The 16,279-nt window shown below is 32.9% G+C and overlaps 1 protein-coding gene across 2 annotated transcripts in view; it reads left to right on the top strand.

The window, feature by feature from the left end:
* Klhl4 (kelch like family member 4) overlaps window positions 1–16,279 on the top strand; it is a 63,492-nt gene that overhangs the window by 28,900 nt on the left and 18,313 nt on the right. For both annotated transcript variants that reach the window (XM_028780224.1, XM_028780167.1), the window contains exons 2-5: window positions 6,825–6,989; window positions 7,512–7,648; window positions 10,370–10,566; window positions 14,890–15,102. In XM_028780224.1, coding sequence (XP_028636057.1) covers window positions 6,825–6,989; window positions 7,512–7,648; window positions 10,370–10,566; window positions 14,890–15,102 — 712 coding nt within the window. The remainder of the gene's footprint in view (window positions 1–6,824; window positions 6,990–7,511; window positions 7,649–10,369; window positions 10,567–14,889; window positions 15,103–16,279) is intronic.

Raw genomic sequence — 16,279 nt, 5'->3', positions numbered from 1 at the left:
TTTCAGTAATCAGCAGCTGATACAATGCAATGGAGATGGATTACAAGGGAGGGTTGAAAAGGTCTGCAGGAGAGTCAAGCTGCCTTCTCTCTCCCCAGAGAGTGAATGTGCAGTGAGAGGAAAGCCACCTGGTAGCAGACTGCCACAGGACTATGGGTAAGACTGGAAAGATGTGAGGAAAATGATAATGAAAATCACCTACCTAGATCATAGTGTAGTTCAGCCAATGGAGTTCCTGGTAAGAGGTGCTATTAGAAAGTGGTGGCTGGATCAAAGGAATGGGAATGTGCTAGAAAGGAAGCTAAGAAGGTCCCCAGAAAGGAGCAAAGGAGACTCTGGATGGAGAGCCAGTGGAGTTCCCAGGAAAGGAAGCACTGATATTATTTTCATTCCAAAATTGTAAGATAAAATTAATGCTCTGAAAAATAAAATTATTTGTTCAGCATAAGTTATCCAATATCTATGTTTTATTGACCTTTTATGCTCCCCACCCCCATGTTACAAACTGTGGTTAGTTCATGAAGGAAATAGAGTCTAATGCTGTAGTTTCCATTATCATATCTGACCTAGTAGTATAGTATCTAAAATGACAGTAGGTTAAAAAAGATTATGAGCTCCAGGAAATTACTAAGATTAATTTTAGGAAAAAGGGATGGCTTTGTGCATGGTAGCAGTGGCTTGCTTGTTTCGTTATAGTTTTTCAAATAATAATGGCACATACATTAGATTTTTGTTTCATATTATAACTTAAGTTAGATATGGACTTTAGGATGTTACACTTTTATCTACACATCTCTACAAGCACTGATTTCTTAAACTCAGTGAACATAGACTTCTGTCCATTGAGACAACTGCTTAGCTTGTGGTATTTATATGAAGTGTTGTGAACTTATGTGGGGTTCATCTTTGTCGGGTTTTTAAGCTTTAAAAATCTGTATGACAGAAATAAAATGTATTTCAAATCACTATATCTGAGCAAAAATATGAAATGGTATTTAAAGAAAAGGTTTTTTCTTTAATAAAATTGGTATGAAGAAAACTCAGTATAAAATGATGTTTACCCATAAAATTCCAAATATCCACTCCTTTTCATTGAGAATGTTCCACTCTTTCTTATTGGATATTTTCTTTATTTACATTTCAAATGTTATCACCTTTCCAGGTGTTCCCCTCTGGAAACCCCCTATCCCATCCCCCAAATCCTGCCTCTATGAGGGTACACCACATCCACCCACTCACACCCATATTGGCATTCCCCTACACTGGGGCATTGAGCCCTCACAGGGCCAAGGGCTGCTCCTCCTACTTATGTCCAACAAGGCCATCCTCTGCCACATCTGCAGCCTGAGCCATGGGTCCATGGGTACTCTTTGGGGAGCTCTGGGGGGTCTGACCAGTTAACACTGCTGCTCCCCACATGGTGCTGCAAACTCCCTGAGCTCCTTCAGTCCCTTCTCTAACCCCTCCATTGGGTACCCTGTGCTCAGTCCAATAGTTGGCTGTGAGCATCTGCCTCTGAATTTGTCAGACTCTGACAGAGCCTCTCATGAGACAAACTTATCAGGCTCTCATCAGCAACCACTTCTTGGCATCTACAGTAGTTTGGTGACTGTATATGGGATGGATCCTCAGGTGGGGCAGGCTTTGAATGGCTTTTCCTCCAGTCTCTGCTTCATACTTTATCTCCATATTTCCTCCTGTGAGTATTTTGTTTCCCCATCTAAGAAGCACTGAAGCATCCACACTTTGGTCTTCCTTCTTGAGCATCATATGATTTGTAAATTATCTCTTGAGTATCCCGAAATTTTGGGCTAATATCCACTTATCAGTGAGTGCATACCATGTGTGTTCTTTTGTGATTGGGTTACCTCATTCAGGATGGTATTTTCAAGTTCCATTCATTTGCCTATGAATTTCATGAACTCATTGTTTTTAGTAACTGAGTAGTACTCCATTGTTCAAATGTGCCACATCTTCTGTATCCATTCCTCTGAGGGATATCTGTGTTGTTTCCAGCCTCTGGCTATTATAAATAAGGCTGCTATGAACATAGTGGAGCATGTGTCCTTATTACATATTAGAGCATCTTCTGGGTATATGCTCAGGAGAAGTATAGCTGGGTCCTCAAGTAATACTAAGTCCAATTTTCTGAGGAACCACCAGACTGATTTCCAGAGTAGTTGTACCAGCTTACAATCCCACCAACAATAGAGGAGTGGTCCTCTTTCTCCACATCCTCGCCAGCATCCAATGCCACCTGAGTTTTTGATCTTAGCTATTCTGACTGGTGTGAGGTGGAATCTCAGGGTAGTTTTGATATGCATTCGCCTGATGACTAAGGATGTTTAACATTTCTTTAGGTACTTCTAGTCCATTCAAGATTCCTCAGTTGAGAATTCTCTGTTTAGCTCTATTCCCCATTTTTAATAAGGTTATGTGGTTCTCTGGAGTCTAGCTTCTTAAGTTCTTTGTATATACTGGATATTAGCTCTCTATCAGATGTAGGAATGGTAAAGATCTTTTCCCAATCTGTTGTTTGCTGTTTTGTCCTATTGACAATGTCCTTTGCCTTACAGAAACTTTGCAATTTTATGAGGTCCCATTTGTCAATTTTTTATCTTAGCACATAAGCCATTAGTGTTCTGTTCAGGAAATTTTCCCCTGTGCCCATGTGTTTGAGGCTTTTCCCCACCTACTCTTCTATTAGTTTCAGTGTATCTGGTTTTATGTGGAGGTCCTTGATCCACTTGGAATCAGGCTTTGTACAGGGAGATAAGAATAGTAACAACAATTAGACACAAATTATTGATTGACATAATAATGTAAATTAAATAATTAGAGGAGAGGAAATATTAAAATATGGTAAATTGCCTGAAAATATCTTGAACCCAAACTAGTGAAAGTAGGAAGGAAACTGGTTTAGAAGTGAATAAGCAGGATATGGGGGAGGGACCTAGTGAAGGGAGTGGGAGTTAGAAATGATATTAATATGAGAACTAAATCAATTCATTGGAGAAATTATTTTACTTTTTTTTTTTTGGTTTTTCGAGACAGGGTTTGTCTGTGTAGTCCTGGCTGTCCTGGAACTCACTCTGTAGACCAGGCTGGCCTCAAACTCAGAAATCTGCCTGCCTCTGCCTCCCGCTGGGATTAAAGGCGTGTGCCACCACTGCCCGGGAGAGAAATTATTTTTCAAAAACTGATATAGCACAGTCATAGAAAACAATAAAATGTTAGTTTTAATTGTATTCTTTTAATTGAAATACAAGTACATGACTTTCTCCTCCCTGTTTAACATCCAGTCCCTCTCGTCTCCCTTCTTTCAAATCACCCACATTTCACACACACTCTCTCAAGTTCATAGCCTTTTATTGATTATTCATATATTAATATTTATGTGTGTTTATGCACAATTTTATGTAACTACAAACTGTTAAGTCAATTTTATTAGTGACATTTATATGATTTTCTAGATTTATATTATTGCTTTAGACAACGAAGAATGGGCTTCATTTATGGAATTAGCCAATACTCCTTATTCCCAGTACTCCTTAGTTCCCTATAGTTTTATTCTCCCCTAGGGTTGAAACTCTGCAAAAATTTTCCTGTCAATGTTAACATGTCTATTGATAACATTTTTCTGGTTTAGTTTCGTAGCCATTTCTAGGAGAGACAGTTTCATAGCAGAGTTGATGTTAAAGTGGGAAAAGATATGATATACATAGGATATTCCAAAAATACCACAAGCAAACATGTAGAAACAATTAACAATTTCAGAACAGAGTGTCAGGATACAAAATGAACATAAAATATCACCCTTTCTGTACCACACACACGCGCACACACACACACACACACACACCAGTGAGAAAAGTTTATGGACACACTCTCATTTACAATAGCATTAAGCACAATAAATATCATGGAAAAAACTTCCAAGTTGATAAAACTTTTATAATGAAACTCCATGTCTCTGGAGAAAGATTGAGAAAGACCAGAAAATGAAATGATACTTCATGTTCATGGATAAATATAATTAATTGTACAATGTAATCCTAATCAAAATACCCATTTAGACCAAAGAAATAAAATAGAAGATCTAAACATGAGTTACTTGTAAGTGCATTTGATATTTGACACAAAGGGAGAAATCATACAATAGAGAGATGATAACATCATCACATGGTTCTAAGAAAACTGTATGTTCACATGTAGAATAATGAAATTAGAACCATACCTATCATCCTGCTCATAACTTATATTGAAGTTGCTCAAAATATCAATTTGAAAATCAAAATGCTAAAACTGGTAGAGGAAAACAGGTAGTCCTATAAGATTTCTGAATTAAGTAATAAATTAAGGCCAAAAATTGATAACTGAGACATCATAAAAGCAAAATTAAATATTTTTATATAGTTCATAAACAAGTGAGGAACAAACACACAATGTGAGAGATTATTTGCCAGGTGTACATCTGAAGGATGATTAATATTCGAATACACAAAGAATTGAAAAAAAAGTGTCAAGGAAACAAACAACCCATTTAAAACAGTGCTCTAGTGATCTAAAGAGAGAGTTCTCCATAGACTTTGTTTTGTTTGTTTGTTTCAAATTTAATAGTTTTTAGTGAAACAGATTTTTTTCTAATTCTCTCATACAATATATCCCACCCACAGTACTCCCTCCTTTATTACCTCCAAGTGCTGACCACTCTCAGAGCTGGACTCTCTCTTGGACTCAGGTGTCCACTTCTTCCCTGAATGAAGCTCATTCCTGTCCCTTTCTCTCTTTGTGTGCATACTGAAATGTGCTAGGTTGTTGGGAGCCAACTCCTAGCTGAAAGCAGCCATCTCGGGCCATATATTTGCAAGTTGATACTTTTCCACCCTAACAGGAGACTTGTTTTTCTAGTGTGATATTTTTGCAAGCAGCCCACAACAGCTGAGCATACTCTGATAACATCTTGTTTTTCTCAGACATATCCTGGACTTGCTGTTTAGTGCCCCCAGCTGCAAGGCACTTGTGGTTAAGTGTCTCCAGCTGCACTCCCCTGCTTGTGCTTATATGCCCATAATTGCCTTTCAATAAACGAGACTTGATCAGACAACTGTCTTGTCTCCATTCTTCGTGTCTCTTTCCCCTCCATCACCACTCTCTCCCTTGTAGACCCTGTTGACTGACCCACAGGCTGGGTCACTAGGTGCCTACTATGGGCTGTCCAGCTCTTTGGACTCCATAATTCCCTTATACCACTAGTTACTAAAGGTTCTTTGTTTACCTCCATACTGAGCTTCAACAGCAGGCTCCAAGATGGCTAGACTTGGGTATTTTTGAGTCCACATGTAGTCACTTTTATTAGTGTCATAAGTAGGTTGAGGATATGATAAGGGGTGCTGATTCTGCAGAGAGGAAATAGAAAAAGTTGTGAATGGCTTCTTGTAAGGTAGAGTGGCTGAGTAGGTAATGTGAAGTGACTCTCTGTACACAGATCAACATATGGTCTTTTAGACTTACAGTAATGCCTTAGCTCCTGTCGCCTGTCCCAGAGAGAGACCTGGAAATGTCAAGTTGCGTGTTAGCAATTGTCTGTATTTGAGGTCTGTATGAACAGTATTTTAAATATATTTTAATGAGGTTTACTAACTAGCAAACTTTAAAGCATCTACTAAATAGAAGTCTGTGTGATCCTGTATGCATTTAAATTTTATCATGGGTAAATATTTAAAGTTAAGTTTCATTGATATAAATTTCATGACCGTTATAGTCAATTTGTCCAGTTGTAGTCACTATATGTCAAAATACTAAATATTGAAGGATGGATATTCATGATTTAAACATATATAGTTGTTTTCTGATAATGTTATATTATAAAAGAAGTTATATTACCTTGAGTCTATAGTTAAGACTGTAAAACCCAGAGATCGTAGATTAGCCCAAGGAAACAGCTTCTTCCAGACACAAATGAATTCATTCATATATGAATTCAAATGAATTATGACAGTATATATAAAACCTGCACAGATTCAAACCAGACAAAAATCTCACCCCTGAGAAGGGGAATTGAACATAAAGTGTTCCTGCTAGTGAAACAGTTATTTGAAATTGATCCCTGTTGGGAAAAGGAAAATCAAGCTCCATGTCCAATGGGTACCAGAAGTAGTTGGCATAATAGTAATAATAATAATAATAATAATAATAACACAGACTCGATGTTTTTCTGGGCTAATTCTTTTTGTTTTGCTTTTGACACATTTTTCTCTTATTGGTTTTCTTTTAATATTTTATTTTTTCATTTTTGTCTTCTTTTTGAGGGAGAGAAAGAATAGTTTGAAGTTGGGTTGTAGGTAAGCATGGGATAGATTTGGGAGAAGTTAGAGGAGAGGAAAGAATATGATAAAATTATATAGTATAAAATACTTTAAATTAATTTTAAAAAGTATTTCTGACACAAGCATCTAGTCCATATGATTGAAAATATTATTTTGAATTCAATATAAAAACACTAAAGAAATAGCATAAAATAGGGGTAATACTTGTTTATTAACTATACACATAAATATTAGATTGATGAATATATAATTGTAGTGTTGCCCTGAATAAAAGTAACATAACTCTCTATTTGAATAGAAGTTGAAAAGTTGAGACAGTAATAATAGTGATATATTTATTTTTAGAATGCAAATTTTAATGTAATTTACTCCGTGTGTTTCATATAAGAGCGTTGACTAGGTTTCTACTAGATATATACATATTAATTAGAAGAAAGTTGAAATGTGCAAAAAATAACATAATAAATTATATTCTCATTTTCACTTAACTTTCAGACAATGTGTTGAGGAACCTGAACAAATGAATACCAGTTCTGAGGATCACTACCGTTCTCGAAACCATGCAGATTATACTCTCTGTAAAATGGAAAGCTATTTGAAAGAGAAGAAACTGTGTGATGTGCTACTTGTTGCTGGACCTCTTAAAATCCCAGCTCACCGGTAAATACCCTTATATATCCACAGAGTACAAGTATGAATGAAGAAGAATTGATAAACTAATTATAAATTGGGCCACTGGGGAAACATTTTCTACTTTGAAATATTCAAACATTAATATTTTCTTGTCCGATATTTAATAGATACAAAGTTGGCAATATTGATGATAATAACAAAATAACATAAACACTAAACAGGTAAGCCAACTTAATTGCCCTTTCTAACATCAGTGCAATTTAACAAATTGTGATATTTTTATGTTTATCTTAAGACAGTGGCTTACTATGTAACCTAGTCTGGCCTGGAACTTGTTATATATACCAGGCTTACCTGGAACTCACAGAATCTGCCTGGATCATCCTCCCATTACCTGACATTAAAGACATTTGGAAACATGCCTGGAAATTTCAAACTTTTATGGAAAAAGTATACTGATAAGTTTAAAAAACGTATTGAAAGCTCTGGATGACAATTTGTGATACTCTTGACTAATAATAAGTATTGATTCAACCTTCCTGTTTCTAGACTGGTTCTCAGTGCTGTGTCTGATTATTTTGCTGCAATGTTTACTAATGATGTGCTTGAAGCCAGACAAGAAGAGGTCAAAATGGAAGGAGTAGATCCAAATGCACTTAATTCTTTAGTGCAGTATGCTTATACAGGTAAGCTCTCAATGTGTATTAACTAATGTTAACTCTATATTATATAGCATGTGGCTCAATGTGTATTAACATTAATGCTATAAGAATGGAAAATATATGATATGGCAGTTAAGTCACTTTCTAAAAGCATTAAAATAAAAAATATAAAATTAAAGATTAATCACCATAATATAACTATAAAGAGTATGCTGTTCAATATTAGTACCATGAAAGGAGAAAGCTATTCTAACATAAAAATACAAGAATGTGTCTTATATGGGTTAGCAGTATTAAGTTATTAGTGTTTATTATTTTTAATTATGTGTCATTTTTTGACAGACTGTGTATCTGAGTGTAAGTGCCCCCAAAGGCCAAAATTGATTATTGGATAGTGGAGCTGAAGTTACAGCCAGGTGTAAACTCTTGGACATGGCTAATTCATCAAAACAGAACAGTTGTAAAAACAATCATAGCATCTATCTCATTACAATTAAATAAAGCTAGAAATCAATAAAAGAATCACAGAAGCTATACTAATAATGCATGGACATTTCATATCACAAATTGAATGATTAATGTATAATCACAGATAATCAGGACAGAAATTAAAATATTCTTATATCCAAAGGAAAATGGAAACAGAATATTAGAAACAGTAAGAGAAAAAGGAGTAGTTCAAAGAACAAATTTTAACTATACATGTCTACATTAAAAAGTTAAAGAGATCTTGAATAAGCAATTTAATGTACATTATTGATATCACAATTCACTTTCAAGTTTGGTGATCAGAAAACAATAATTAAGATCAGAAAACACATTAATTAAAAATATAAGACTAATATGTTACAAAGGATTAATGAAATAAAGAGTTGGGTGTTTAGAAACTAAACAAGTTCAATAAAGCTAGAGAGGAAAGGACACCATAACAGTAGATACCAATCAAATTCAGAGAGTCATTAGAGTATATTTTAAAACATATATTTCAATAAGTTGGAAAATCTAAAAGAAATAGGTAAATCTATAAACACAGAAGAATTACCAAAAATTGCTACAAGATAATGTGAAAAAAAGCAAAACCTTGATCAATCTCAAATGAGTATTGACATTGATAAAAGTAAAAGTACCAAAAATACAATTTAAATGGCCCAAACCCTACTACATTCACTGTTGAATTTTACCAGAAATTTAAAGAAATAGTAATAACAAAACTTCTTGTATGATTCTACACAATATAAAAAAAGGAATTCTACTAAACTCACTTTATGAAGAGTGTTGCGTAAATAAATACTGAAATGGAATATACACACATAAAATAAAAATCATAAGCCAAACTTCATGAACATGAATGCAAAAAGTTTCAATAAAACTTCAAGTTCAGCAACACATATAAAAGGTCAATTGCCTTGAACAAGTTGTCACAACTGATATGTCAGCATTACTTTTAATTTTAAAGAATGAAAAATATGAATATTTATAACTTGTTGAAAATATAGTAGAATGAATATATATTTATTTATTTATTACAGGCTGTTAAATAGGCAATGAAGGATGAACTAATAGGTGTCCCAATAGCAATGAATTTTTAAATATCACACTAGTTGAGAGAGGTCTACTGCAAGAGATGATTTTTCATAGGGTTCTATAGGTGTAAGAATTCAGGGAAATTGGCAATTTAAACATATAATATATGCTTATAACTCTTGTTTTATCATATACTATCAGTTATCTCCCCTAAAATCCCAATTAAAGACATAACACAAGCAAATGTGTATATGTACTGCACATATCTACTATATTATAGTTTGAAATAAATTGAACAAATACCAATGCATATTACTCTTTTATTTATGCCCGTGGAAACCATATAAGAATTTTTAGAATGAAAAAAAGAACTTTTAAGAACAATACTATTTATGTAAAACCATTAGAAACAACTTTCATAGCTTCTCTAACTTGTCTAAAATGACAAAACTTAAGTATATATTTTATTTAGAAGTGTTTAAAATAAGGTATCAATAATGCTTGTTAAAACATAATAGATAGAACATTATAAATATGTGATTTAAATTGCTTGTGATAACTTTGTAAGTGCCAAATGCCAAAATGTCAATTCAATTTCAAATTTGTGAAATCTTTGCAATATTTTCTTTATTTTGATAAAGTGTCTAAGGAAAATCTGAGCATAATATTTGTGCTAAGGTAAATTTATCATATAATAGATGTACAAACAAAAAGAGATAAAAATGTGTATATGTCTTGTTTATCAAGATCTATGCCCCTACAAAGTCAACATACCATATGACCAGTTTTATCTTTAGAAAATATGATATTGCATTTTTAACTCATAATGTGAGATTTCCCAGCTTCATTTATATATGATTAACAATTTAAAATTATATAAATTCAAAGTGTTCTTATGTTTGTATATATTAAATATGAAATGATTAATATAAAATTGAAATTATGCTTTTATTAAAAAAACATCACTGTTACCATTCCTTACAGTATTTACTATTGATTTGTTACAATCATTTTGTATACTCTTCTCTGATGGTTTTTTCCTCATTTGCATGTGCACAAAACCTCTTTTGTATCTCTCAGTCTTAAACCATATTCCTAGTGAAGCTACCAGAGATTAAAAGGCATAGATGCCATATAAAAAGCAACAAAAATGTCATGTAACATATTGGTGCTCTATTTTATGTGATATGTAATCATTCTTTGCTAATTCAAACCATTTAGGTATGCTGCAACTGAGAGAAGACACCATTGAAAATTTGCTGTCTGCAGCTTGTCTCTTACAGCTGACTCAGGTCATTGATGTCTGCTGTAATTTTCTCATAAAGCAGCTTCATCCTTCAAACTGCCTAGGGATTCGCTCATTTGGAGATGCCCAGGGCTGTATGGAGCTTCAGAATGTGGCACATAAGTACACCATGGTAAAATCATTTGTTTAAAATTAATTTATTGTAATAATATATACTTTCTCTGATAAAACTGTAAGCCTATATAAACTTACATAGTTTTCAGATAAGTTGTACATAATATATATTAGAAAAACTTTTTTTAAGATTTATTTATTTTATGTATATGAGTACACTGTCCTGTATTCAGACAGCACCAGTAGAGGGCATCAGATTCCATTACAGATGGTTGTGAGCCACCATGTGGTTGCTGGGAATTGAAATCAGGACCTCTGGAAGGGCAGTCAGTGTTCTTAACCTCTGAGCCATCTCTCCAGCCCTAGAACAACTTTTTATTTAGTTGAATAATACTCAATCACATTTTTCATTTCAGAACTAAAAAAGAATGCTTTAAGTCTTTAAATTTCACAAAATTAAAATATTGCTTATGATTAAATTGAACAGCTCTGTAGTTCTAATTGAATCTACAGAACTAAAAATATTACCTCTTGGACTTGCGGCAGAATTATCCATTTATTTTGTAACATTGCTCAAATTAGGATTTCTATTAAAATTAAACGTTACTCAGTTTGAAAAAGTGGTAGGACTGTGGATGCAGCTTTGATTGTAGGGTGTTTACCTGGATGCACAACACCTTACGTTCAATTTACAGGTCTTTCATAAACTGATCATGGTGACTAATATCTGCATTCTAGCCTGTATTCTAGAGGCAGGAGGATCAGGAGTTTCTTTGTCATCCTCTACTCACAAAGAATAATCTGAGACCAGCCTGGGATACTTTAGATTCTGTCTAGGGAAAGAAAAGGAGGTGAGAAGAAAGATGAAAATAGCAACAGATCATCAAGATTAGTAACAAAAATAATTTTATTGAATTGGATTTATATCTTAGAAAAACCTTGTTAGTTTGGTTAAAAACAGTTTTCAGTTTATTTATTGAACTTTCTAAATCTCTTTTAATTCTACCAAGTTATAATGAATCAAGTGAATATGTCAGTAGATTGTAGTTATTTAGAATTTGTACAGAACAAAGCCATGTTTATTTAATTAGATAACACTGAGGCGAAATATAGACTAGAGAGGGTCAGGGAAAAATGAACATTGGGCATAATATATAAATCTTAATGTGGTTACTAATGCTTCCCTGATACAATGAAAATGAGCTATTTAACCTCTAAAGCAATAAATTATAAAAGAGATGTGTATCTCTTTAAAACTTTATCTAAAAATGAATACATTGAGCAAATGAAATTGCTCCAGTTATTTCAAATTTTTAAAAGAGGCCATCGTATACTAGAGAACAATAAATAACTAAATGTAGAATTATTCAATACAAGTAATACTTTTTAAGACATGTTTTGTAAATATTAGCATATAGAATTTCAGAGCTCTAAATTTTTTTGTGTGTAATTTTTTTCTTCATTTAACCCCTTTGCCCAACAGCTCATTGCCCAGAATTAAAAGTTTCAAATACAATCTTAAAACAATACCAATGTGTGAAGAATCACATTATCACAGATAGACATTTTACAATGTGTTATTTAGTCATGTATTTATATTCCTGTGTCCTAAATACAGTTGCCATATAATCTAAAAGAACAGCAGTTATGTAGGTCAAAGGTTAATCCTACCATAAAAGCCAAACATGAAAACTTCCTGTTAAATTGCTTAAATTCTTGAACTAAGTATTAACAGTTTCCTGTCTGGTATCTTACTCTTGCAGACAAAATACATTCTGATAAACAAATTGAATTATTTTTGCTGCTCAAAATGAACTTGTCTTCCTTTATGCATTGTGCTATTCAAACTCAGTGTCAAAGCAGGATGTCCATAATAATACAGTGGTGCTTTGTCCCTTAATGCTCCTTCCAATAATATTAGCATCTAATCTGAATACAATAAAATTAGAAAAAAATGCTTCTTACAGTATTTTTTACAATTGTATCAATAGGATTAGAACACAAATAATTGCTTTCTTTGAATCTTGGTAGACGACGTAGGTATTCAATTATGGTGGATATGCAATATTATGGAAATATCTATTACATTCTATGAGATTGTAGCTTTTGCTGGACCTCTCAGCCATAGTTAATATCACAATTTGAAGACACTTAAGACTACTGTCCAATTGTGTACTCAAACTGTTCATTTAGCCTGATTTTAATAGAACAGTGTAACAACCAACCTTACTTTCTTTGGATTTTCTATGTAATCAACTTTCAATAATGCATACTTCAAAACTGAGGTTGTATACTGTTCCATGCCTCTGATTCAGACTACCCTTTTGTATTATTTACTGACAGTAGCAAAAACAGAAGGTTAAAATAACTTTCTACAACCTAACATAGAGGTTGAAAGCAAACATGTGAATATTAGTTGATATACAATGACATTTGTTGCTTCTGTCAACTCGGACCAATTGGAGTCAGTGAGTTAATGTTTTATAAAACTCTGCTAAAGATTTATATAAATTATCCTATCTCTTCACCATGTGATGTTTTCTATAATGTTCAATAAATAAAAAGCAAAGTTGTTTGTCATCGGCGGACAGAGAGTCTCATGGAGACAAACACAAAGGGACAGATGCAGATACATATTCAGGCAGGATTCAGACTCATACAACAGAAATAAGACAGAACACAAAGAGATCATGAAATAGAGAATTCAAATCGATTCTTGCTCTTGAGTAAATGAGTCCAAGGGGAACTCCAAAGAGAAGAGCTTTTATTTTTTTCCTTAATGTCACACCAATGCATTACTGGTGACTGAAAAGTTAATCACTAATGCATTATAATTCACAGAAATTATAGTTGAGTTGGTAGAATAAGGAAAGCAGCTTTATCTATACTGATTTGTGTGGTTTTCATCCACAATCTTCCTCAGATAAATACATGAAGTTGACACATAAAAGTCTCTATCTCTGTCATATAAGCACTCGGAATATAATAAAAAGTACTTTTAGTGTATAAAAGTTATTAGAAATTAGATATGTATCTTTAATGCATAAAGAAAAGTATAAAAGAAAATTTGGGGCAAATTGTATAATGGAAAGTACATTAGGTTCAAAATAAGTTCAAAATAAAACTATTTAAGATATTTACTCTCTACAGTACTAAATTCCATAGTGGGATGCACCAATCTTTTAACATAATACATATACTTTTATTTACACTAAGGCATATTGTTCATCAATTTTCAATATTCTTATGAAGCAACAACTCTGAAGTAGTAGCAATGACCATTACTTATTATCACTTTAATTTTAAATAGAAGCATTTTAAATAAGCTTCTCTATGATGCACTTTTGCGTTGATTAGGTTTTACACACTGAAATTCTCCACCTCACTTTTCCCATTTTTATTTGAAGAATACAGTTTTGGAATTAACATACAATAACAGTGACAGTTAGTAATACTTTTAAATGTTTATAGTATTTTAATTATTTCTTAACATTTCTAAAATTACTTTACCACTTAGAAAAGACAGTTGCACAATTAACAAAAATGTAATAAGCATGATTTAAGATTATGTTTACTATAACCTGAACTATAAAGAATATGACAGAAATTCCAGCCAATTATATAGGAAATCAAAAATGTGTACTGCATGTTTCTCATTAGAGTAAGTCTGTCCCCTCATAAATTCCCATAATGATCACTTAACACTTGTGTAATTATTGTGCGAAGCAGCATTTCGATGGTTTGGTATAAATGGGAGGAATGTTAGATAGAATGGTCTGCAGCATTAAGAACATCATTTATGTTCCAACTGACTGACATCTTCACAAAAAGGTTCATTGTCTAAATAGGCACAGTAGTTTGGAAATTTTTGGCATCAGCATTTCATTATGGAGTTACCAGTCTTGGTTTTTCATTTATAGGGAAATTTGCTACTTAGACTCCTTTTTATTAATGAACAAACTAGGACTTAGAAGTGAAGTAAAAATTTGATTTATACAAAGCTCCCAATTACTTAGAATCTGTCTTAAGATGTCCCCAGAAAAAAAATGTAACTGCTTAATTATGTTTGAAGAGTACAATAGTGTATGGCACTTAAAACCTGGGATATTCGACTGTAAAAATATTTGAAATAACCTGTTTTCAAAAATATGTGTTTAAGAACTAGAAATTATGGTGATGTTTTGATGAAAAAATGAGACATGTTTGCTTATACTTTGATAGCAGATGAAATATATGATAATTTTAAATGGAAACTTGACATAAGATACATTAACTATGTATTCTGATCTTTGTGGACATTAACAAAATATAATGCTTTTGTATTCTTATTTTATTAAGCAGCTTCTCAACTACTGTATCAGAAGATGTTATGTCTTTTTAGGAACACTTCATTGATGTAGTAAAGAACCAAGAATTCCTGCTGCTTCCAGCTAACGAGATATCAAAACTTCTGTGTAGTGATGACATTAATGTGCCTGATGAAGAAACAATTTTCCATGCCCTTATGCATTGGGTAGGTCATGATGCCCAGGCTAGACAACGAGATCTGTCGAAGCTGCTTTCTTATATCAGACTGCCATTACTCTCGCCACAGGTATGGAACTTTATCAAAATAATGGAAATTAGATTTCTAAATTACTAGTAGGCAGCAAACCAATCATTATTTGCCTTTTTTTCAAAGAATATATAATAAAAGTATCTATAGAATTTTCTTCATAGAAAGCCATTCTTCAATTAAGGGTATTAATAATGGAGAAAAAGAAATGCAGCTTAAAAGAGTAACCTACAGATGATCCCCAACATTGTAATATCAATTAGTTTCAGTTTCCTCCCTTGCCAAATAGCATTATAACAGGTGCAGAAAATGACTAGGGCTCCTATTCTGTTTCCACTCACCTTCTAAGCAAAGTGGTAATAATCACCATAGCAGCTTTGTGTAAGGGGCTTTAGGAGGAGTCAGATCCTGGATAATACCTACAAACATGAGCAATTATCTCCTGTAATTGAAAGCAAGCTCCTGTCTTTTCAGATGCACTCATTATAATGGAATTCTCATTGTGAATACTGAACTAAAGGATTATAGCAAAGATTATTCTAAAAATAAATGTCCTTAAGGAAGATTCAAGATTGGTTCATTGGTTATTCAATTGCAACATTTGCATTAACCTCATTTTATCTCTGTTGGAAACTGATCAATAATAAATATATGTATAATACAGAAGAAAATAATGCTAATATAGATTTTTTATTTATTGAATCTAGATAAAATACTCAAAATAATTTACTTTGTGAAAAATGAGGTCTTGTAAGATTAATGCAAAATTAACACATTTTATAACAATTTCTACCAATTAAATACTCATATTGAAACAAGTGCTAATACACTCAAAATTTATCTTAATCTTCATCTTTTACTTACTTATATGTGTGTCCATATAAATGTTATTGTAAAGCCAAGCATTAGACCATTTTTTAAAGTTGCTATTACTCCAGTTCTAATGGAGTGAAAAATACTTGCCTGACATTATTTTGTATTTTTTAAATTTGCATACAAAATCAAGGCTCTCCTTATCACATTTCATGTGCACCTACTATAGTTTGTTGATAGTTTACTGACACCTACCAGGTCCTCCTTCTGTATTTCTTTTATTCCCAACAAATATAAATTACATGAAAGTAGATGGGACACACACACATATGGACACATGCATGTAACTAAATACTAGATTCTGTATATAAGTGGGAATGGTGATATTTGTCTTTAGAACTAG

Source organism: Grammomys surdaster, unplaced genomic scaffold, assembly GCF_004785775.1.
Source record: "Grammomys surdaster isolate TR1022 unplaced genomic scaffold, NIH_TR_1.0 61, whole genome shotgun sequence".
Classification (NCBI taxonomy): Eukaryota; Metazoa; Chordata; class Mammalia; order Rodentia; family Muridae; genus Grammomys; species Grammomys surdaster.
This window is presented reverse-complemented; position numbering and strand designations above follow the sequence as displayed.